Source organism: Giraffa tippelskirchi, chromosome 5 (genome assembly GCF_054371585.1).
Source record: "Giraffa tippelskirchi isolate mGirTip1 chromosome 5, T2T-mGirTip1v1.2.pri, whole genome shotgun sequence".
Lineage (NCBI taxonomy): Eukaryota > Metazoa > Chordata > Mammalia > Artiodactyla > Giraffidae > Giraffa > Giraffa tippelskirchi.
Genome location: NC_137279.1, coordinates 54,971,807 through 54,996,944, shown reverse-complemented (window position 1 = coordinate 54,996,944; position 25,138 = coordinate 54,971,807). Strand labels below are relative to the sequence as shown.

The window sequence follows — 25,138 nt, the reverse complement described above, 5'->3', positions numbered from 1 at the left end:
ATTCCTTTTTAATTGTCAATAATTGTAGAGAAGCATTCCATTGAGAGAGTATACCACAATTTATTTACTATTTTTTTCAGTCCTATATTTTTATGTATACTTTAATGGAAAGTTTGGAGAGGGCATGACCTTGGACATCTGTCTGTATTTTCACCACCAGAAATCTTGTCACTAAACAAGTCAGTATTGCTATTACAGCAGAATTATATTACAATATGTATTACATATTGTATTAGTCCAGGCTTCCATGGTGGCTCAAACAGTAAAAAGCCTGCCTGCAATGCAGAAGACCTGGGTTCGATCCCTGGGTTGGGAATATCCCCCTGGAGAAGGGCATGGCAACCCACTCCAGTATTCTTGCCTGGAGAATCCCATGGACAGAGGAGCCTGGTGGGCTACAGTTCCATGGGGTCCCTAAGTCAGACATGACTGAGCGACCAACACTTTCTTTTTCACTTTCTTTCATTGTATTAGACCATTTAATTGTATTGAAAACTTCTAAAACTTTTGAGAGGTTACACATATTGCACATTCCTCAGCATGAAGTTTGTTTGCTTCTGCAGAGGCCAAATCATGCTGCTTGATAGCCTATTTGCATATTCCAACTTAAAAAAAACTTAGTAACATTAGATATAATGTTTTTCACTTTGTAATCTTTTGTAATTTGATTTCTTCCTGGGGGAGTTACTGACATTTTAAAAATCAGGTATTTGTTTTGCTTGTGTTTATGTAGAACATAAGTTGGTAGATTTAATAGGTAATTCTATATAAATCCTTTAAAATTGGATTTTATTAGTGTTTTAAAAAAATGATATTAAGAAGAGAACATAAGTTGTAGGCCACATACTTTTTGTGTAAATGATGATTATCATTTCATCTTTGCAGATTTTGAAAGACATAGCCAATCGATACCATATGATGAGAGGTTCCAAAATACATTTTGTGCCAGGCTGGGATTGTCATGGGTTACCCATTGAAGTGAAAGTATTGTCAGAACTTGGTGGAAAAGCTCAGAATCTTTCAGCTATGGAAATTAGAGAGAAAGGTAAATAACCTCTATTTCTCTTTTAAAATGTTATTTGTAAACCCTGGTTCCCTGGAAAAGTTGGGGCTTTATCAAAGACACCTGTTGCTTTTCATTTTTTGCTATTGTTTCTTCACTTATAATGAGATCAGTCGGAAACCAATGTGTCACATAAAATTCAGATTTTGTGTAATTGACTTTTGTGAGAACTTATGTTCACAAATGAAGAAAGGTTTGTGAGCACGTCCAACTACATTTTTCAGTTTTTTAGTCTTCACGTTTTGCTGAAATTATTATTTTGATCAGTGTTTTTATTTCCTTTCTTGGCTAGAACTTGTTGACCTATTTTGGGTCCTAAGCGAAAAGTAAATTTTAAATTAAAATTTTTTTAGAAGTCTCTTTTTCGGTCCTTTCCTTCAGTAGAATGAGTCAAGGAGGACTCGTCTGTTCTTATCTGTTAAACTATTGTATAATTGGATATGATTTTGAAGATCTCATATTTCCTTATGAAACAGTATGATTGGTTGCACTGATTAATTTTGTGTGTGTATATATAATGAAATAATTATTCTCTGACCTTTTCTTAAATGATGAAGTAAGAAGAGTAACTTTTCCAGTTTGTTTTTTTAAACGTAAGATCATTTTATGACCTCTGAATAATGGAAGAGATGGTAACAAAATTTTAACTTTTGAAATTTTAGTTAATTTTAGAATTTGTTGTAGGTATCTGCTGAACACTTTTACCTTTCAGGATAACTTTACTTTTAAACATTTTTATAGTCTAAATTGTGTATAATACCTGCATTTAGAGAGATACATGCTAAGCTGTGTTCAAGAATTTTAACTCATTTTCAAATTGTGTGTGATGCTTGCATTTAGAGAGATACATGCTAAACCGTGTTCAAGAATTTTAACTCATTTTCAAAAGGCTTTTTGTTTATTGATTTTAGCTAGATCATTCGCCAAAGCAGCAATTGAGAAACAGAAATTGGCATTTATTCGCTGGGGAATAATGGCAGATTGGAATAATTGCTACTATACTTTTGATGGAAGATACGAGGCCAGGCAGTTGAGAATTTTCTACCAAATGTATGATAAGGTAATAAAGTTTTTTTTTTTCCTTTGAGTATGTTGAATTACATGTTTCAGAATTCCAGCTTTCATATATCTTTGTCTTTTATAGGGCTTGATTTATCGATCTTACAAACCTGTGTTTTGGTCTCCTTCATCAAGGTATTTATGTGTTTTGGGTAGCGAAAGTCGAGAATTTTGTGGGACTTCCAAATATTTATGTTTAATGTTTTTAAACCTTAGGACTGCATTGGCTGAAGCAGAACTTGAATATAATCCTGAGCACGTCAGTCGCTCAGTATATGTAAAATTCCCTCTCCTGAAACCTTCTCCTAAGTTGGCATCTCTTCTAGGTAAGATTTATCCATTGCTTGAGTTTATTAAACTTAAGGAATTATAACATTTGATTTGCTAGCATATTTGAAATTTTATTTTCACAGATGGTTCATCTCCTGTTAGTTTTTTAGTCTGGACCACACAGCCTTGGACAATTCCAGCCAATCAAGCTGTTTGTTACTTGCCAGAATCAAAGTAGGTTTATTACAGCAATTTTTGTTTTATCCACAAATAGGACCAGTTCCATTTTTTAGCATTATTTTGATCTTATTGCATCCTCATTATCCTCTTAAAATTAGTGAATTATCACTTAGTTTTTATGTTCATATAGATTTTATTAAGCGTTAGAGAATTCTACTTAAGACCATATTTTCCAGCTTGTTTGGAAAAGAAAACAGAAATGTAAGGAATAAAGTCCTTTGAAAATAGTACTTTTTTGATCTTTAAGTTAGTTTTTCTAAAGTGATATAGAACTTTTCAAACGTTATCTGTGGTTTTTCCTTTTTCATTGTTAGTAGCTTATTCCTCAATTTTATTTTAGGTATGCTGTTGTGAAGTGTTCCTCATCTGGAGACTTGTACATTCTAGGTGCAGATAAAGTAACATCTGTTGCTTCTACTTTGGGAACAACATTTGAGGTTATTTCAACATTTTCAGGTGAGGATTTACAGATATTCTGACAGTCAAAGTCATCAAAATACTGGGTTTATCTGAGTTCAGTACCTTGCTGAACATTGCTCATTGTGAATAAAGCAAATATGGCTTCTACTTTTCCAGAATATATTTTACATTGATCAAACTGAAAGAGAATATACATTAAACATGATAGGAGCATAGAAAATATGAACATTGACAAAGTCACAATAGTTGAAAAAAATATTTTTGACAAACATCCAGTGGAAAATTAGAAAAATATCCTCTATACAACATAGAATGTACAAATTTTCCTTTAAATTTTTATTCAAAAGTAAATTACTGAAAATTATTTTTATCTGATTTGATCAAAAGAGCAAGGAAGAAAATAAATACATTTATTTTGGGGTATATGATTTTAATAAGGAAATTGAATAAATTCTGAAAGTTATTTCCACGATAGCATTTCTATCAAAAGAATCCTTAGTAAGCTATAATTTGGGACTCCTAAAGTAATGGCTGATTGGAGAAGGAAATGGCAACCCACTCCAGTGTTCTTGCCTGGAGAATCCCAGGGACGGGGGAGCCTAGTGTGCTGCCGTCTATGGGGTCGCACAGAGTCAGACACGGCTGATTTCGAAATATAACTATGGAAATCTAGGGAAGTTTAAAATTACCTTTGATCTTTAGGGACTGTATATCTTTGAGCTTCTTATGAAAGAAAGATCACAAGTTAGAGATACTCAAAAATGGAAAGATTGTTCAGCTAAATAGAGAAGACTTCAAAATGCATCGGTTTAGATATAAGCCAGTTAGAGGTTTAAACAGTCTTAACAAAAATCAAAAAGTTTTTAATGTCAGAGGCATAAAAGAAGCTGCAAAATGTTTAATAATACCATTTGTATATTATTGGTACATTTGGTAAGTTAGAGGATCTGGTATATTCTTTAGTCCATACCCTTCACTCACCTCTTTTTTAAAAAAAATTGATATTAGTTTGATATTAGCATTGTATTAGTTTTAGGTATTCAATATAATGATTTTATATTTGTATGCATTGTGAGATGATTGTCATAAATCTAGTTAACATCATCATCACGCATAGTTACAAAGTTTTTTTCCTTGTGATGAGAACTTTTAAGGTCTGTTTTCTTCAGTTCAGTCACTCAGTCATGTCCGACTCTTTGCGACCCCATGGACTGCAGCACCCCAGGCTTCCCTGTCCATCACCAACTCCCAGAGCTTACTCAAACTCATGTCCATTGAGTTGGTGATGCCATCCAACATCTCATCCTCTGTCGTTCCCTTCTCCTCCTGCCTTTAATCTTTCCCAGCCTTAGGGTCTTTTCAGATGAGTCAGTTCTTCGCATCAGGTGGCCAAAGTATTGGAGTTTCAGCTTCAGCATCAGCCCTTCCAATGAATATTCAGGACTGATTTCCTTTAGGGTGGACTGGTTGGATCTCCTTGCAGTTCAAGGTATTCTCAAGAGTCTTCTCCAACACCACAGTTCAAAAGCACCAATTCTTTGGCGCTCAGCTTTCTTTATAGTCCAACTCTCACATCCATACATGGCTACTGGGAAAACCATAGCTTTGACTGGACGGTCCTTGTTGGCAAAGTAATGTCTTGCTTTTTAATATGTTGTCTAAGTTGGTCATAACTTTTCTTCCAAGGAGCAAGCACCTTTTAATTTCATGGCTACAGTCACCATCTGCAGTGATTTTGGAGCCCCCCAAAATAAAATCTGTCACTGTTTCCATTGTTTCCCCATCTATTTGCCGTGCAGTGACGGGACCAGGTGCCATGATCTTAGTTTTCTGAATGTTGAGTTTTAAGCCACCTTGTTCATTCTCCTCTTTCACTTTCATCAAGAGGCTCTTTAAGAGGCTCTATTCTCTTAGCAGCTTTCAAATATACAATATAGTATTATTAATCACAGCCCACCTCTTTTTTAAGTGCAGAAGATAGTAATAGACTTCACTGACATTTTAGATGTTGTTACAGAAGTTGAATGGCATGCTCAAAAGGTTTGTGAAAGTATACGGTTAAATTTAAAGTCCTTTTTCTAGACTGCTTAACTGTTTCAGTTATCACTTTGTGGAGAGTTGATGGATTGCCATTTTGAGCCACCAGGTTTCAGAGCAATTTGTATACTTTTCATTTCTGGCTGAATAATCTAGGAACAGCTGGCTTTCTATTTACTAAAGTAGTAGGAATGTTGAAGAGCTAAAATGGAACATTTTCTTTGGGGTAGATTTTCTTTCCAGGAAGAAATGTAAATTGTTTCTTATTAATTATCTGAGGATCTTGTTGGGAGGTGAGGAAGAGTATTAAGTGTTATAAGCACTAAGTATTGATGCTAAAGGAAAGTTCATAGATAAAATTTACTTTGCTCCAAAGCTGTGGTTTCCATACTAAAAATGCATAAAGAGTACAGCACAGGGTTGTAGAGACTGGTGTTACTTGTCATTCTGATTTCGAGAAAAGGAATCAAAACACAAACTACAGAGTTGATTTCTCTAAAAATCAGTGCTGACCGTTGTCTCTTTTGACAACATTAAAAATTGCATGGAAAAGAATGCATCCTAAAGTAATTTTCCTAGTAATTCAGGTATTTCCTGGTTATAAAATGCCAAGTCAGCCAAGCTAGACAGCAAGGAAGCCTTGTGATTTTCTTCAGAAAAGGAAATTTTGTCAGGATTTTATAAGGAAATGTCAGTTTTTCTCAAGCCTCTTACCCATAGTGCTGTTTTAAGCAAAATGAAATCAGCAAAAGGGCTGTCTTTTCTGTGAAATGTCCAAAATTAAAAGGTTTGTGCTGTTCTTCTGGTGGTATGAGTAGGTTGTGTAGTTTTTATTACTTTATGGCTAGAAAAAAGGATCATAGAAGTGGAGAAATTTATAAAGGCAGTTTTTTTAAGTTAAATATCATTTAGCTTGGAAAGATGAAGAATGATTTGTGGGGAATATCTGAGGCATAAGGGGGCCATTGACCAATCTTCAGTTATTAATGCTAAAGATTAGATAGAATAAACAGACCTATTTAGTATGTTGGGTAAGTGGATGGGTAGAACCAATGAATCATTTTAAAGCTTGAAACTGTTTATTGTTAGAATGTATGAAAGAAAGATTAGTTTGTGGAGCTCAACTCAAGAGGCAGTAAAGTTGGGAAACAATGATGGTGTAGAGGGCTTCCCTGGTGACTCAGTGGTAAAGAATCCACCTGCAGTGCAGGAGATGCAGGTTTACTCCCTCGTTTGGGAAGATCCCCTGGGGAAGAAAATGGCAACCCGCTCCAATATCCTTGCCTGGGGAATCCCATGGACAGAGGAGCCTGGAAGGCTATAGTCCATGGGTTTATAAAGAGTCAGACATGACTTAGTGATTACATGATAACAACAACAACAGAAAAGTTCATAGGTGATGGGTATGGTATATTATTAAAGGGAGCTAGAGTTATGTAGAATATTAGAGTCAGACTTGCCTTTGAACTTGAATTCAGTCATTTGTTAGCCATGTTACCTCAGACAAATTGCCTATATTTTCTTGTTTTCTGATTATAAATTGGAGATAATGTTAGCTGTTTTGTACTATTATGAAGGTGAGGTCAGAGTTTATGTTGAGTCTAGTATATGGTGGGTACCCAGTAACGGTCAGGTGTTAATTTATCAGATCTTACCTTTTCAGGATAACATTATGAAAAGCAACAGCAATAAGTTCCCACAGAGATAGTATTAGAACCTGCTGGTCATTGACCCACTGATCTAGAATTTTTTTGTCCTCTGTTCTAAAAGGCACATAACTATACATAAATTAGAGAAATGTTCTTGGATTCATTTGATTATCTATTTATTTTAATAATTGCCAATACTTTAAAGCATTTACAGTGCAGCAAGTATTTGTGATATATTACCCAAAATGCTTAACATGCATCAATTTATCCTCAAAGCAGACCTCTGAGATAAGAACTGTAATTACTTAAATGTTATAGATTCCTGAAAGTCACAGAACAAGTAAAAGGAAAAGCCAGAATTTGAGCCCAGCCTTGTCTCAGATTTTGCTCTTTTCAGCCTGATGTCTGTTGCTTTCCTTGAAGAGATGGAAGAATCGCTGTTGAAAGTAACTCTCAGTTGTGGTTTTCTTTCCCCACAGGTGTGGACTTGGAAAGTGGTACTTGTGCTCATCCTTTAATTTCTGAGAGAGAGTCTCCTCTTCTCCCTGCCAACCATGTGACCATGACGAAAGGAACAGGGCTGGTTCACACGGCCCCAGCTCATGGTATGGAAGATTACAGTGTAGCTTCTCAACACAACTTGTCCACGGTACTGCTTCTCTTTTTTCCTTTTTAATAATTGCTTTTGTAGAATTGAAATAATAAACCCTAACGTCTTTACTTTTTGATAATTGATAATTTTTGTCTTCAAAGTTAAGTTGTGAAATGCTTTTGTGCAATAAACCTCATTAGCTCGTACTAATTAAGAATCATTTCCTAGAATCAGCACAGAATTGGCACAGAGTTGAAATCGAGCAATACATAGTAAATGGGGGCTTTTTTTTTTCCCCCAAGTATTAAGTCACATAGACAAATTACTTTCAAGCCCTGAAAAATGGCAAGTGGGTTTTGCTTATGTGCATGTGTGCTTAAATCGCTCAGTCATGTTCAACTCTTTGCAACCCTACGGACTGTAGCCTGCCAGGCTCTTCTGTCCATGGGATTTCCGAGGCAAGAATACTGGAGTGGGTTGCCATTTCCTACTCCTGGGAATCTTCCACAACCCAGGAATCAAACCCGCATCTCCTGTGTCTCTTGCATTGTCAGGTGGATTCTTTACCACTGAGCCACCTGGGATACTAGATAGTTCAAAAGAGCCATTTTTTTCAGACTAAACCATCCTCTCAAAATTTATTTTATACACGAGTTACTTAGCAAGTTTTTCTATTTAGTTAAAGACAAGTCTCAAAGTCATCACAGTGTATATACACTGCCACAGATCTGTAAGTTAACAGAAGTTTTTAGTATATCTTGTTACTTTTTATCATTAAATTTTAGGTATGTGCTTTAGTAATACAGTTTGCCTTTGGTGATTTAAGTGTTTAAATTCACAAATTCTGATCGACTAAGAAGTAGTACCTAAATTTTCAGTACAGTGAAAGACTAGACTATAATGAGATGTTTTATATACACTATATATTGTTTTGCCGGATATTGTCATAAGATAGAAAGTCTTGATGCTTTATTTTAATTGTTCAGAACAACTCTTTGTAGGATTGTTTGGTGAATGAAGATGGAGTTTTCACAGATGCTGCGGGTCCTGAACTTCAAAACAAAGCTGTTCTTGAAGAGGGAACAGATGCAGGTGAGTCCTATCCTATATATGTTGATATTGTATTTGTTTTTCTTTCTTTTTTGTGTTGATATTGTAAATATGTGTTTTCTGAGAAGCAGCCAGCAGTAATCTTTGCTGCCAGTTCTCTCATCTTGCACTTTCAACAGAAGCAAAAAGCTGAAATTATATTTTATTTTGCCACATGGTTTAAAAGGGAGTTTGGCACTTTTTCATCTTTCACTTTGACTTGCCCTACTTGTTTAATCAAATCAGGGCAGTCAGCAGGGAGTGGTGTTATTTTAGGACAATAGAAATAGTCATCAGCAGTGTTAGTTTTGTGGAAGGATGAAGTCAGCCTTGGGACTAGATGTTGACTGAATCAAACACTCTCACTCCTCTCGTAACTCGTATCACTGACCTACACTAGGAACACCTTTCTTTGTCCACACCATGTCTAAGGCCAGTTAGATCTGGTGTATTAATTCTCCTAGGCTCTTGTCACAAAAAATACCATAAATGTGGTGGCTTAGAATGACAGAAACTTACTCTCTGGCAGTTCTGGAAGCTAGAAGTCTGAAATCAAGGTGTCAGCCAGGCTCTGCTCCCTCTGAAAGCTCTGTGAAAAAGTCCTTCTTTGCCTCTGCCTAGCTTCTGTTGACTCCTGGTAATCCTTGGCTTTCCTTGGTTTATAGTTGTATCACTCCAGTCTGCCTCCATTGTCCCCTGTCCTTCTTTGTCTGTGTGTCTCTTCTCTGTGTATTCTTTCTTCTTCTTACAAAGACACCAGGCGTTGGAATTAGGGCCCACTCTAATCCAGTGTGAGTGTTTCAGTCTCTCAGCTGCGTTGGACTCTTTGTGACCCTATGGACGGTAGCTCGCCAGGCTCTGCTGTCCATGGGGTTTTCTAGGCAAGAATACTGGAGTGGGTTGCCATTTCCTTCTCTAGGGCATCTTCCTGACCTGGGGACTGAATTCATATCTCCTGTGTCTCCTGTGTCGCAGGCAGATTCTTTACCCACTGAGCTATCAGGAGGGTCCAGTGTGACCCCATCTTAGTTGCAGATTCCATCTACAAAGGCCCTATTTCCAAATAAGGTCACAGTCACAGGTCATAGGGGCAAGGACTTAGGGGGACAAAATTCACCCCAGTATACCTGGTTTCTTTGGATTACCTGGAGACCATTTTAAGATTCATGGTATGAGAGATTGTGACTCTGAACTTGAGATGTAGAGTTCTAGGTGTGTTCTGTCGTCTTTGAGAAGAGCCCATGAGGCAGTGGCACTCCAGTACTCTTGCCTGGAAATCCCATGGACAGAGGAGCCTGGTAGGCTGCAGTCCATGGGGTCACTGAGAGTCAGACACGACTAAGCGACTTCACTTTCACTTTTCCCTTTCATGCTCTGGAGAAGGAAATGGCAACCCACTCCAGTGTTCTTGCCTGGAGAATCCCAGGGATGGTGGACCCTGGTGGGCTGCCGTCTATGGGGTCACACAGAGCCGGACATGACTGAAGCGACTTAGCAGCAGCAGCAGCATGGGAATGGCATACTTTGGAGTCTGATTAAGGTTTTACAGTTTCTGCCTTTTTTGTTTGAGATTCCCAGATTATGCCTTTGCTCCCTGGTAAGATGGCTACTCTTACTGTCACCTGTTGGCCCAGATTTCGTACTCCCTGGAAGTTTAGGGAGTTATTAGGGTTTTCACAGTACTTTTTTTTATTGTGTCTAATGTAAGTTGTTTTTTGTTTTTTAAGTTATAAAGATGCTTCAGGCTGCAAAGAATTTGTTGAAAGAAGAAAAATTGGTACACAGCTATCCCTATGACTGGAGAACTAAGAAACCAGTAGTTATTCGTGCCAGCAAGCAGTGGTTTGTAAATATCAAGGATATTAAGACTACAGCCAAGGTATCAAGGGCATCCTACTGTAAGGGTTGGGCTTATCATTCCCTCAGGATGAAAAGTTTATCTGTGAGGTTGGGGTAGGGTTTTGAGGGTAGAAGAAATTAAGGCTATTATTAATTGGTTTCATAAAATTGTAGAATTTTAGATCTGGAAGGACCTTGGGTTTTTCCATTCCTTCATGACACACATGTGGAAACTCATGCTTAAAGAGGTTAATTAGTTTGCTCTAATTTCCTGCCTAGTGTCGTGAAAGTAGCATAGAATTGGGACTTGAGTTCAGCAAATTGTTTAACCTCTCAGAAGCTCAGTTTCCTCATCTGTATAAAGGTGATAATGACGCCTACCTCATGAGATAAGTGAATAAGAGTTCCCAGAACAGTGTCTGGCACATAATAGGCATTCACCAAAATTCTTTTAAAACCCTTTGCTTCCTTAAAATTGAAATCACAATTCATTTGAAAAGCTATTTCTTTGAGCTAACAAATACTTTATAGCTGACATTTTAAATATTAATGTGTATTTGAGCTCTTTCATTCAATATATAGATGTATCTGTGTGTGTATATCTCATGAATGACTTGATTCTATTAAATGAATGGATGGGATGGGGAGGGAGGTGGGTGGGGGGTCCAGGAAGGGGAACACATGTAAACCCATGGCTGATTCATGTCAATGTATGGCAAAAACTATTACAATATTGTAAAGTAATTAGCCCCCAACTAAAATAAATAAATTTATAAAAAAAATAAAATAAAATAAAATAAAATAAAAAATAAATAAATAAATGAAAGAGCTCAAATAACATATTTTGCTTTTGTTTTTCAAATATATATTTGTTGACCATGCTGAGTATATAAATATTTTGCTTTACAGCTTGTGTATAACATTAATATTATTAGTTGGTTCATTTGTTGGGCTGGCCAGTTTGGGGCGCTTGCCAAAGCTATGGAGGCAGTTTATACTTCCTACATTCATGCAGATTGGAGAGCTGTGCTGTGGACTGTTTCTTTGTTTTGTTCTGTTTTTTTATATTTCTCTAAAGCCTGTTTTTCTTACCTGTAAATGTAGTTTGTGACTTTCAGCTCTGCACAGATTTTTGTTGCAGAACATCTGAGTCTGATGCTAATGCAATACGCTGAAGACAAGTTTGTTTTCTTAAATTCTTTATGGAAAAGTTTTAGTTACTCTTTGCAGAAATAGAGAAAATAATATACTGCCGTGTTTCCATCACCCAACTTCAAAAATAATCAACTTTTTGCCTATTTTATTTTTATCTACATCCCTACTCGTTATTTACACTTCCTACCCATTGGATTATTTTAAAGCAACTTTTAGGTATTATGTTTTCCATAAATATTTCATCATATACATATGACATTTAAAATGAAAACATAATTTTCATGCCTTTATTACCATCTTAAAAAATAATAATTATTCCTTAACTAAATCAAATATCCAGTCAGTATCCACATTTCTTCAAATTTTAGTCAAAATAAATTGCAATTATTGCCATTCTACCTGTAGGTGGTGCTACAAAGGCTTTGGGGAGGTGGTTTCTGGTCAGATAAGCAAAGAAGCTGTTTAATCATGCTCTGAAAATATAAAAATTCTTTTCTTAATGAATAGAGAGACTTCTTTGTTGAGACTTTTTGAAATGAAGTTTATCATGTTTTCACTTATGGATATTTTTAAACATTTTGCTATACAATTCTTTTCTTGGTAACTGATAAATGAAATCAAATGCTAGCAGTTTGCAGCTTTTTTGGGGGGAGGTGGAGGGAAGGAGAGTTCTTGAGACAGTAAGTAAATAAGTAACTTATTTTGAGAAAGTGTTTTCTATGTTGTAAACCATACTATGTAAAATTAGGTTATATTTCAATATCCTTATTTGTCAACCTAAGATAAGAGCTTATTTCTTAAACATTTAAAAAAGAATCCTGGAAATCAAGTTTGAATTGAGTTTAACTGAAGTTTAATAACTTGTAGTACCTCTACTAAACCTGTTATTACCAGTTTTGAACTAGGAGTGCTTGGAAATTAGTATAAATCTTGCTTCTCACTTCCTTCAAAGGTGAAGTCTGCTCTAGATGTTATTTATTGGATCCTTTGTGGCCCTGTTTTACTATCGCCTTGTTTGCTCTGAAATCTATGGTTTTTTAGATTAGTTTCTCTTTGGCAGGGAGAGGGAGCATGTAAATGCCTATAAAATTCCAAAATAAGGAACTGTATCAAGGTAAAGAATGGGAGTTCTAGAAAATTTGTTCTGCTTTCTCTCACTGAACTTGGTTTGTGAATCGATTGCAGGAATTGTTGAAAAAAGTGAAATTTATTCCTGGATCAGCATTGAATGCCATGGTTGAAATGATGGATAGGCGGCCATACTGGTGCATATCAAGGCAAAGAGTTTGGGGTGTTCCAATTCCTGTGTTTCATCATAAGACAAAAGATGAAGTCTTGATCAACAGGTAGAACTCTTTCAAAATTTTTTCAGCATTTTAAAGTGAGTTGTATTTTCTTCAAAAATGGAAAAATGGTGGACTATGGAAAACTCTTGATATAAGTTAAATAAAATAGTCTAAAATAACTATTTTTTGGGGGGGAGTAAAATATAAATTTCAAAAAGATCCTTTCAAATGGGTGAAGTTTTAACAAATACTGGATTATTTTCAGTATTGATACTCAGAAGTAAAAGCATTGACTTTTTTTCTTTGAGAATTCATTATTCCTGACTGTTTGCCTAGCACTGTGTCGGAGTAAGATGTCAGGAACCCAAAGTGAGCAGATTGAGTGACCCGGTATGTGATTTTGATTTAGGAATCAGTGTCAGTCTTTCACTTTGAGTCAGTCTACTTTCACTCTCAGTAGAAATGGTGTTAGGTAATTGTAGAGATAATTTAAAATTTAAGAAACTATAATATAGTTGAATGCACTAGTTATTTCTTCTTTTTGTGCTTAATTTTTTTTAAAATTTGGAATGATAATACATAAACCTAGTAAACAATTCAGAATAGAAAAGCTTATACGGTAAAAAGAAGTTGTTTTTTTTTTGCCAATCATACACTACACCCTTTTTTGAGACAGTAAACAAGACTGACAGGGTCCCTGCTCTTATTGTGGTAATAATCTAGCTAATTTATCTTCTGGTAAATTAGGATGGCTTTCAGCATTGTTTCTGTTATTAAGACATGTGGAAAGGGGCATATTAATCATTTCTTTTTGGAATATATCCTGAGTTTTCATTTTTTTGAAAGTAATTTTGTTTCAGATTTTTTTTACTAAGTTATTCTGTAATATGAGCAATGAGTTTGACTACATTTTGGGTAGTTATTTTCACATTTAAACATTTGAGAATCCAGTGAGGATTTCGAGGGCATGGAGGCAGCAAGTAATAGAGAATTCAGGAGACAACAGAGGGAATATGTCCTGCCTTGGGCTTCAACATCATTTTTGTAAAAAGATTGTGCTTTTCATTGTCTACATTATTAGTATGCTGTAGGTGGTACTTTTGTGAATATATATATTTTAGTTTTTTTTTAAATCATCAATCCCAGTGTTTTGTTTTAAATTACCTTTAGCTGCATATTAGGTAGTTCTGAGTATCCTTGCTGTGAAGGTTCCTTTTCACTTTGAAACATTCTTGTATCACTGCTTCATGAATAACCTGACACCTTCTGGCAACATGGCTCAGAGAGAACTAAAGAATTTGCTTTGAACCCAAAATAGCTCGTTTGCTTCCTTTGTAGAGGATATGGCATTTGAGAAAGGCCTTGAGAATTGGGCAGGAAATGGGGGAAAGTACTTTTCAAGTAGTGGTATTAGAAACTGAGGACCCAGAGTAGCGAAAACAGCATGTATGTATATAGGAGCTGTGATGGGACTGCAGGGCGTGTGTGAGGGGAGCAGAGATAAAGAAAGCCTGACTGGGGCAAATTGAAGTGAGTCTTGAGTACCAGGCGAAGGAGTTTAAAGTTTTAAGTAGGAGTGAGGAGTAAGAGTATGTTTTAGGAAAAGAAGCCAGAAGTTAGAGATCAGGAAGTGATTGTAAGGTTATTGCAATATTATTACAATTTGGAGCTAAGACTCTTTGACCTAAATATTGTTGCTTATATTTTTAAAACTTAGAGCTTGATCACATAAAAACTGTTATCTTATTTCCCCTTCTGAGAATTAAAGTTGAGATAAATTTACACAAGTATTGCTTAAATTCCTTACCAGAGAGTTTTCCTTCAAGGAAATGTTTATAAGAACACTGTGATTGTTCCTCATTCTTTTCTGCATTTAGAGAGCAAGATTTTTAGGGAGTTTCCTTGAAGTGATTGAAGTGTACCAATTGTACATATTAGTAAGTAGAGCAAGCTGGTTTATTTGACCATTGTTTAATCACTACAATACAAGGGTACATAGGTCAATTGGTCAATGACGTAGGTGAAATAAATGTGAGCTTTGGCAGAAAAAACAAGCAGGTTTTCTTTAGGTATAATTTGTGTTTTATTTACAGTCATTATGTTTACATGGTGAGTAACAGATTCTCTTCTCTGCATTGACCGTTGTGTTGCTTGCGTGGTATAGTTGATTTCTGATTTTGAAGTCGCAGAGGTATACAGAATATTGGCCTACAGAAATGACAGACAGACTTAGTCACATTGTCTGTCAATTCATAGGTCATTTTCCTGTACACCATTTCTGAATAATAACTCTAATCCTCTTCCATTTTTGGTCCTTTAAGTGACATAACAGTTGATTTTTTTTTTTTAATGAATGTTAATTCTTAATTATTTGTCAATTTTTAAAGACTGCATGAAAGGATGTCTGTGTTTTTTTCCTGAATCAATGAGAATCAGTTGACCATGATTTTTTTGGTCTTCCTTGAATATGCCTTTACATGGCAGTGAGTTGGCAGCCGTCAAAAGTAACAGCATCTCCACTGGAAATTGGTGCACAGTCCACATGGAGTTGCTGTTACAATCGATGACACCATTAAGAACATCAGAAGGTTCTCTCCGCTTTGCAGGATGAAAGTATAAATTATCTCTTAAGTAGTTTCACAGAAGAAAATCTTGATTTATTCATTTCTACAGAAGTTGAGAGACTGGTAGATATGAAACTTTGCTGTTTAATTTTTAATTTGAATTAATGTTCTCATTTGTACTTTATATTCATATTTGTATTTTCTCAAGAAATAATTCCACTTTTGACTTTAATATCATTGATCATTTATTTTAATCTGTGATGTAACATCTTTATAATTTAGGTGGAAATCTGTTACTAATTAGTAAAGACAATTACTCTTTAGAATAATAAAGATAAAATATAGAAACTAGGAAGGAAAAGAAGTTATTAAATTTCTTTCATTTAAGAACATTTAAGTGTTAAAGCAATAGTTAACATGCATTTAGGAAACTTAGCCCCTGATTTCTAGAAATTGTGAGAAATTTCTTTAGAAACATGCAAGGAATTTCAAATTTGAGTGTTAGATTTAGCTACCTCAAATTTTTGCTCATGTTAATGACTTATTCGTGAAAAAGTTCGATCATATTCATCAAATAGAAATTTCTCCAAAATTGTTTCCTGTCATCTTCAAAATATAGGATTGAATTAAAAACAGACCCCCCCAAATTTCTAGAATTAAATGTAGTAAATAAATATGAAACATTTAGCCTCTTACCTCATTCTTAATTCCAGTGACTTCCAGAAGAAAAAAATATTATAGTCCTTAGCATTTTTGCTTTTATAAAGACAAAACACAGGGAACTGAAATGACAGCAGCAGTTTCTTCATTACCTTATAATCTTAATGCTGTTTGATTTCTAGTAACACGCTAAATAAACTTCAGCCCAGTTGATATCGAAGTTCAGAATGATTGGTTGATGTTACAGTGGCTGGTTCTACCTAGTGCATTTTCACAGATTGAAACCCAGGAAGGACACATAATACATGTATTTAGATAAGGCCATTGCGTAAAGTACAAAGTTTTATGATGGACTTATTGCTTTATGAAATGCAGCATTAAGATGGAAGCATAGAGATTATGCAGTGATAAGTGGTTTCACCCACTTTTATTAACAGTAATTTATAGTGATCTTTAGGTTATAAGTTAACTGTGTGTTTATGTTAAGTATAGCATTTTATTGACAAAGAGGGGATTACTTATATTTCAAAAGACAAATTTCGACTACTTCTTATGTTCTATTTTTCAGAAGAATATATAATATCATTAGAAATTGATTTAAAACTTTAAAGCACAATCTCAATTTTGTAATAAAAAGTTACATTTCCAAGTATTTATCCTAAGGAAACAAAAGGACTAACATCTCTTGTATACTAACATCTCTTGTGTGTGTATATATATATATAGAGGTAGATAGGTGGATAGATAGATAGATAAATGTAGGGATGTCTAATACAATTGTTTATGAAGAAACATGATATGAAAAAGAAATAAAGTCAATTTTGGAGGAATTAATAGGTAGCCATTAAAAATTAATAGGTAGCCATTAAAAATTAATAGGTAGCAATTAAAAATGGTAGCTCTTTTTTTTTTTTTTTTACGGTTTTGATGGATTGTTTAATATAGTAAAATAGCTACAGGAAAATAAGTCTAGAGCATCATATTATAGTCTCATCTTTGTAGAGCTATCCCAAATTCCTCATCAGATTATTCTCATTTAATTTCAGTTTTGAAATTAGAATTTTATCTTCCTTACATTTCTTGAAAGTGAAAAGTGAAGTTGCTCAGTTGTGTCCGACTCTTTGCGACCCTATGGACTGCCTACCAGGCCCTCCATCCATGGAATTTTCCAGGCAAGAGTACTGGAGTGGGTTGCCATTTCCTTCTCCAGGGGATTTTCCCGACCCAGGGATCGAACCCGGTCTCCGTCATTGCAGGCAGACACTTTACCATCTGAGCCACCTGGGAAGGCCCTTACATTCCTTAGGAAACCCCTGAATAATTACTAAAATCTGAGCTTATCAGCGGGGGAAGTTAAAAATGAGAATCATATTTTGATCCAAGCACCCTAAATAGCTTAGCTCTTAATGGTTGCCTGACTCCCTCTGTATGAAAATCAAATAAATGTAGCCCATCTCAACATTTGGCTGTTAATAAGTTTTTGTTACAGTGCTATAATGAGTACTTTTTGAGCGCTTGTACAGCATTTACTTATATTTCTTACCCAAATTATCTTTTCAGATTTTGTTTGAATATTGAATTGATCTTTATTTTGCAATCCACTGTAGTCATTTCAAGTGTAAAAGTTGTACGTGCTTGTTTATTTTTATTGCAAATTTCATTTTTAAAACTGCCACAACTTTTTTGGGACATTCAAACCACCAGAGTATATAGGTCAGGAGAAAGTTCTCACTTTGTTATATCAATTCCATGCACTTAAATTTTGATTTGTTTGGATTATGAGAATGTTTTTTATCTTTGAAGTCTACTTTATTTGTTATAAATTTTGTTCAGCTTTTCCACTCTAATTCAGAGTTGTCTTTATTTTCCCTTAAAAACATATGTAATATGGTTGTCTAAGATCTCAAAATAGAGCTAAAATGCAGAAGAAAATGCCTGTTAAGGTACATTTAGTACATCATATTTTTATATTTCATGATAAAAAGGAAGGAAGCAAGTCTTGTTCTAAATATTAGTAAGACTTGGTCTATTAATATGGCAGAGCTTCTTCTTTCCCCTCTTTAAAATGCTTTGTATTTGTTTTCAATGCACTGGAAAAAACTTTTTTTTTTTGTTCATCTGTGTATGTTGGGAAGAACACAAAATAGTAATGTTCTTAGTAGTATGTATTTTATGACAGTCTTTTTGAAATTAGATTTTTAAAAGCTACTACAGGGTTATTTTCATTGATGTAGATAACGTTGTGTGGTTATGTCGTTTTTAGTAAGTATTGTTACATAAACTGAAAGAAAAAACAAAACTTTCCTTGTCAGTGAAATAAGGGACTTTTATGAGTTAAAAAGTATATTTGCAAATAAGGTTTACATAATACAATACTAAACTTCTTATATTGGACCATTATTTTGTATATGTAAGTGAACCACCTATATCTTTATAAGAAAATGTAGCAATTAAAACTTCAACTTTAGTTAGGCTTAAAGTGCTTGACTAAACTTAGTGGGATTCTATAATAATAGTTACCTCAATAACATGTCAGCTGCAAAATTGAAGTCTTTATTTGCTTTTGGATGTTTTTCATTACAGACTGTCTTAAGATACTTGAATATAGTTAAGTAATAATTAAAATATAATTATGAAACTTGATTGAATTTATCTGTGATTTAGCAATATAAAAAATAATTTCATTATAGTTGAATTAGGCATTCTGAAACAGATATATAAGTATCATCTACAGTTATAAGGAGACTAAAATATTAGGATTTTTTTCTTTTTTAAGAATAAAAATTTTCTAGCCAAGATGTGGAAGCAACCTGTGTTCATTGATAGAGAAATAGATAAAGAAGATGTGGTACATATGTAGAATGGAATATTATTCAGCCGTTAGAAAGAATGAAATAGTGGCATTTAGAGCAACATGGATGGACCTAGAAATTATCCTGCTGAGTGAAGTAAGTCAGACAGAGAAGGAGAAATATCACATGGCATCCCTTATATGTGGAATCTAAAAAGAAATGATACAAATGAACTTACAAAACAGACTCACAGACTTAGAAAATGAGTTTATGGTTACCAGTAGGAAGGGGTAGTTAGGGAGTTTGAGATGAATATGTACACACTGCTGTATTTAAAATGGATAACCAACATGGACCTGCCGTGTAGCACATGGCACTCTGCTCAAGGTAATGTGGCAGCCTGGATAGGAGGGGAGTTTGGGGGAGAATGGATACACGTATATATGTGGCTGAGTCCCTTCGTTGTTCACCTGAAACTATCATAGCATTGTTAATTGGCTATATCCCAATACAAAATAAAAAGCTCAAAAGAAAGTTCAAAAGAAAACAAAAAATAAAAATTTTCAGATAGTCTTCCTTCTCCCAGCATTTCCCAATATTCATAGAAGCTGAAGCTCAGAAGAATAACATGATGTATTCCTGTCAGTATCTAGTAAGTCGCAGGTAGACTCTGGTCTTTGGACTTGGTGCTTGCTCTGTCAGCGCACTGGTCTCTGGAGACTTCCTACTGCCTTGACTTGTCTCTGGTTCATGCCTTCATCCTGCATGGGTAGTGAGGGTCTTTTTGCCTTTGCTCAGCAAACCCCAGAGAAGGGGAGTATGAGTTCACAGGTACAGTGTTGTCTTCATAAAAGAGTTAGAAAGGCTGAAAGTGAAAGTCACTCAGTCATGTCTGACTCTTTGCGACCCCATGAACTGTAGCCCATCAGGCTCCTCTGTCCATGGAATTCTCCAGGCCAGAATACTGGAGTGGGTAAGCCGTTCCCTTCTCTAGGGGATCTTCCCAACCCAGGGATTGAACACAGGTTTCCCTCATTGCAGGCAGATTCTTTACCCTTTGAGCCACTAGGGAAGCCCAGAAAGACTGAAAGGAGAAGTAAAGCAGAATTGAGCCATGATTTGGGAGACACAGTTTCAAGGCCTGGCTTTTAATTGTGTTGCTTGCTTATTAGGCCCAGGATTTAAGGAACCCCAAGGCACAGAACAGTTTATCTGTCACTGTAGCCGTTTTTTAATGAATCCAATTAGAGAGGTCTTATAAAGTCCTTTTATTAATAAAGGTATACGCATAAATATATGTGTGTGTGTATGTATATATATATATATATACATACACACACACACACAACTTGTTGTATACACACAAAAACTATTTTGAGTAATAAAATCCTAACATTATGGCAACCCACTCCAGTATTCTTGCCTGGAGAATCCTTTGATAGTATCTCTTTTTTGTTCTAAGAGTAATAGCATTAGGTTTATTCAGATTTTCTATTATAGTATATTCAATTTTCTTAACTGATACAGTGTTCTGTGCAAACTATATAAAATAGTAATATGTAACTAAATATTGTCATATAACTAGGTAGTTATTGCACAAAGTTTTTATGGTCTCATGTCACAAAAAGTTTATCTTTACTGTTAAAGTCCATATGAAATGTGTGACTGTATTAGAAATATGGACTTGTGCCCATTTACACATTCTTATGATTTATAAGTTCTTCAGAATAAATGTGGTAGCATCATACTTTTTCAGTCTTTGAAGTATAACCAACTTAAGTATTTTGGTTTTCAATTTGTAGAGGATATTTAATTTATAACACCCATTTGGTTTTTGCCTCCACAGCAATTTTTCATAAACACTTCATTTAATCTGAATTATCAACCTAGAGAGATTTAGTGATTCATAATACGTGGTCATGATTAATAACAAGTAGATCTAGGTCAGGAACATAGAAGTTTTTTCTATCCACTCCTCCTTCCATCTCTACCAGCTCTTGTGGACCTGCATTCTTAGTTACTTGTGTTAATGGAGTGTGGTAGAAAGGAGGATAATTCAAAAGTTGGCTTTAGTATACGTACTTTAATCTTTAAATATTAATACACATGTGTATGATATGTGTTTTGGTAATTGGTTAACAAAATTAACTGTGTAAAGTTTCCTGACTTCCAAGAATCAGTTTAAATAATAGATAGTGCTTACATAATGCTCATTAATATGTGCCAGACACTGTTCTAGGCATTTTACATATAAGCTCAATTAATATCCATAATAGCTCTCTTAATGATACTTTATTGTTTGCATTTTTGCAAACTAAGGTACAGAATATTGAGTGCTTTGCCCAGGGTCACATAGCTAGTGAGTGATAGGGGTCAGGAATTAAATGAAAGTTCTCTGGCTCTGGGGTCCATGTTCTTTTTGTAAAATTTATTTTATTGAAGTATAGTTGATTTACAATGTTGTGTTAATTTCTACTATATAGCAAAGTGATTCAGTTGTGTGTGTGTATATATATGTATATACACACACACATTTTATTTCATATTCTTTTCCATTATAGTTTTTCACAGGACTTTGAATATGGTTCCCTGTGCTATACAGTAGGACCTTGTTGTTTACCCTTTCTATATATAATAGTTTGTGTCTACTAATCCCAAACTCCTAATCTATCCACACTTCCCTCTTTGGCAACCACAAGTCTATTCTCTGTGTCTGTGAGTCTCTTTCTGTTTCATGGATAACTTCACTTGCGTCATATTTTAGATTCCATGTATTAGTAGTATCATATAGTATTTGTCTTTCTCTGTCTGACTTCACTTAGTATGATAACTTCTAGGTTCATCCATGTTGAAGCAAAATGGCATTATTTTGTTCTTTTTTTATGGCTGAGTAATATTCCGTGTGTGTGTGTGTATGTACCACATTTTCTCTATCTGTTCATCTATTGATGTATATTTAGGTTGCTTTCATGTCTTGGCTGTTGTAAATATTGCTCTGTGAACATAAGGGTACATGTATCTTTTCAAATTATAGTTTTCTCTGGATATGTACCCAGGAGTGGGATTGTAGGATTATATGGCAGCTCTATTTTTAGTTTTTTGAGGACTCTTCACACTGTTTCCATAGTGGCTTCACCAGTTTACATTCCTACCAACAGTGTAGAAGGGTTCCATTTTCTCCACACAGGCTCCATTTTCTTGACCACTGTATTCTGTGACTTGGTGGAAAGCAGCTAGGGGAAGCTGTAATGCCCATAAAGCTGTGATAATAAAAGTGTATTATTCCTGTGAGAAAATTTAGTGTAAAATTTTCCCTGAGTTTAATTTTCAAATGATTTATAACTGTGTATCTTTATCTTCCCAAAGATATGATCAGTTTCAGTATTCATTTGATACACATTTATTGGCTTTCTTTTGTGTGTTAGGCATGCACTGAGTTTTACTGGATCATCTCATTTAGTTTGCAGTCATCCTGACAAAAGTATCCAGGATCACTAAAATGCAAGTTCCACTCCGGTAGGAATCTTATCTGCCTTGTTAACTGCTGTAACTCTAGTGCCTCGAACAGTGACCAAGATATTGGAGTACTCAGTAAATGTTTTTGAATAAAAATTGTACTATTCGTCTTAATAGAAGGGACAGTCAAAACTTAGGGAAGTTTTATTACTTGTGTGTGTCATGTATTAAAAAGTAGCAGCTGGGCGATAAGCCCGGATATCTGTTACCAGTACCCGTGCTCTGGTACAGCATGGCCTCTTATGCAGGTGAATTTGGATTCAGTCCTGTAAGCAGTGAGGGGGCACTGGAAGTTTCTGAGACAGGATTGGTGTGATAAAAGCAGTTTTAGGAATGCAGAGATGTATCATATAAATTAAATTACATGTGTCATGTAAAGGAATGAGAATAGGGGAAAAGTCAGACCATTGCACCAGTCTGGTAGGAGGCAGAGAGGTTGGACTAATATAGTATCTGAACAAAGAACAAATTTGAGTACCATTTCAAGGTGGAACTGACAGAATGTGTTGGCTTAATTTGAGCAGAAACTGGAGGAGGTAGATAAAGCAGGTTTTAAATATAGGTACTTGGATAGAAAATGGAAACAGGGCAATTAGTAACCAAAAAAGAGGTATCAGGAGATATCTCTGTTTAAAAAAAACCATTTTTTTCCTTTTTCTTTTAAGGGCTACTTATGATCAATGTGATTTCATTTATATTGAATTTAAGATGACAATAGAAACTAAGTAATCAAATAATTGAAGATAATACCACTAAAGTTTGGGAGGAAGATAGGAAGAAATGTCCTGCATATTGGGAAAAATACCCTGCAGATAGGAAAAAAATATCACTACTTTTTAATTTTTTAAATGTTTGGTATTAACCACAGTAATTAATTGAACAGTTTTGCTTTGTCCCCCTAAAAATAGCCAAACCGTCGAGCATATTATTAAACTAGTGGAAGAACATGGCAGTGATATCTGGTGGACTCTTCCTCCGGAGCAACTTCTTCCAAAAGAAGTCTTATCTCAGGTACATTTCCATTTGTACTTAAACAGCCTTTGTGTGTATTGCATGATTTAATGACAACACGAGAGGTTCCTGGGAGTTAAAAAGTAGTGATATTATCACATCAAGTTCATGAGTTTAGTCATCATAAACTAGGAGCCAGAGCAGTTTGAGAGTAGACATTTTGATTTCACAAGAGAAGCTGGGTGTTCAGGGGAGCAGTAGAGGCTGAGGGGGATTTGCTGTCTCCCTGGGGGCCAGGATTGATTGTAACCGCTCTGTGGGCTGAGTAGACTCCTGTGACTGTGGGAGAACAGTGCCTAACACTGGTGCATCAGGGACTTCATAGGACATGAATTCAAGTTACCTGATGGCATCGCACATGGAGAAATCCAAACTGGAAGATAATTGCAAGAAAATGAACACAATTTCAGTTCAGTTCAGTCGCTCAGTCGTGTCCGACTCTTTGCGACCCCATGAATCGCAGCACGCCAGGCCTCCCTGTCCATCACCAACTCCCGGAGTTTACCCAAATTCATGTCCATCGAGTCGGTGATGCCATCCAGCCATCTCATCCTCTGTCGTCCCATTCTCCTCCCACCCCCAATCCTTCCCAGAATCAGAGTCTTTTCCAATGAGTCAACTCTTTGCATGAGGTGGCCGAAGTATTGGAGTTTCAGCTTCAACATCAGTCCTTCCAATGAACACTCAGGACTCATCTCCTCTAGGATGGACTGGTTGGATCTCCTTGCAGTCCAAGAGACTCTCAAGAGTCTTCTCCAACACCACAGTTCAAAAGCATCAATTCTTCGGTGCTCATTAATACATGTGTAGGTAGCCACAATCACTTGTACATGTAAGATGAAGTAGTGAAGTAGTTGTCCCTAATGGCAAAATAATTAAGAAATGTCAATGTACAATATGAATTTAATGGTTATATTTCATCTTCTTAAGACTTTTTTTTGGATATTAATTGTAAGTATCATGATCTTTGTGTAATTAAAATGTTTTTACATTATCTTATTAGGTTGGTGGTCCCAATGCTTTGGAGTACATGCCAGGTCAGGATATTTTGGACATCTGGTTTGATAGTGGAACTTCATGGTCTAATGTTCTTCCAGGTAATCTAAAACAAGAGGTCTATTGCCTGTCAGGCCGTTTTGAAAATAAATGCTATCAGAAGAAATCTATAATCAAGAACTTTTTTTTTTTTTTGCTTTATTTGGAAGTATATCTCCTACTAGAGTATAATTTTAAACCTGAAAGAGCCACTGGAAATCATTTAATCCAGTGTCTTCTATGACATTTTATATAGAATCACAATACATGAGATAAATAAAGGTGGGAATTTTCTTCTTCCTCCCAGTCAGCTCATTCTCTTTGACCTCCTTGGCAGCCCCAAGGTACTGAGTTCTGTTGAACCAAGTGTGGAAATCACTGAAATAGCCTGATCCCATCATTTTTCAGAAGAGGACATGAGATTGAATTAGAATCACATTAGTTGGTGGTCACACAGCTTAGTGTCAGGCTAGAACTCAGGCACCCTGCTTTTCCGTTCTTATTCTTCGGTACTCTATTACCTTCTTACAGCCTTCTCCCCTCTCTCCACAGACAACTGACTGATTTCTACTTGCTCATGGTTAGGGTAACCTTTTGACCCCGTGGATAAAGAGGAAGGAGAGATTAGGCACGGATTAGAAGGGAGTAGTAGCAGGCACACAAAGGGTGCGTTTAGATGTGAGAAGATGCCTTCAAGGATACTGAAAGGTGAGAGGTAAAATGTCCTCACTGAGAGGTTACAGACAGGTAACAGGGAGGTTACAGGGAGGAGGTGGTTTCCTTTCTGGAGCAAAGGAATGTGTAAAAACGGCTTGCATGCTCCGCTGACCATTGTTGAAGGGATTGAGCAGGATCGTGGTC

The 25,138-nt window shown here is 35.6% G+C and overlaps 1 protein-coding gene across 3 annotated transcripts in view; it reads left to right on the top strand.

Annotated features, from left to right (window-relative positions):
* Positions 1-25,138, top strand: part of IARS2 (isoleucyl-tRNA synthetase 2, mitochondrial) — a 40,798-nt gene that overhangs the window by 4,352 nt on the left and 11,308 nt on the right. For all 3 annotated transcript variants that reach the window (XR_014054193.1, XR_014054194.1, XM_081491968.1), the window contains exons 3-14: positions 886-1,045; positions 1,975-2,123; positions 2,208-2,257; positions 2,339-2,448; positions 2,536-2,626; positions 2,973-3,088; positions 7,218-7,387; positions 8,332-8,422; positions 10,147-10,298; positions 12,599-12,759; positions 23,140-23,242; positions 24,246-24,339. Coding sequence is in view for 1 of the 3 variants with exons in the window: in XM_081491968.1 (XP_081348094.1) it covers positions 886-1,045; positions 1,975-2,123; positions 2,208-2,257; positions 2,339-2,448; positions 2,536-2,626; positions 2,973-3,088; positions 7,218-7,387; positions 8,332-8,422; positions 10,147-10,298; positions 12,599-12,759; positions 23,140-23,242; positions 24,246-24,339 (1,447 nt within the window). In the remaining 2 variants the exon portion in view is untranslated. The remainder of the gene's footprint in view (positions 1-885; positions 1,046-1,974; positions 2,124-2,207; positions 2,258-2,338; positions 2,449-2,535; positions 2,627-2,972; positions 3,089-7,217; positions 7,388-8,331; positions 8,423-10,146; positions 10,299-12,598; positions 12,760-23,139; positions 23,243-24,245; positions 24,340-25,138) is intronic.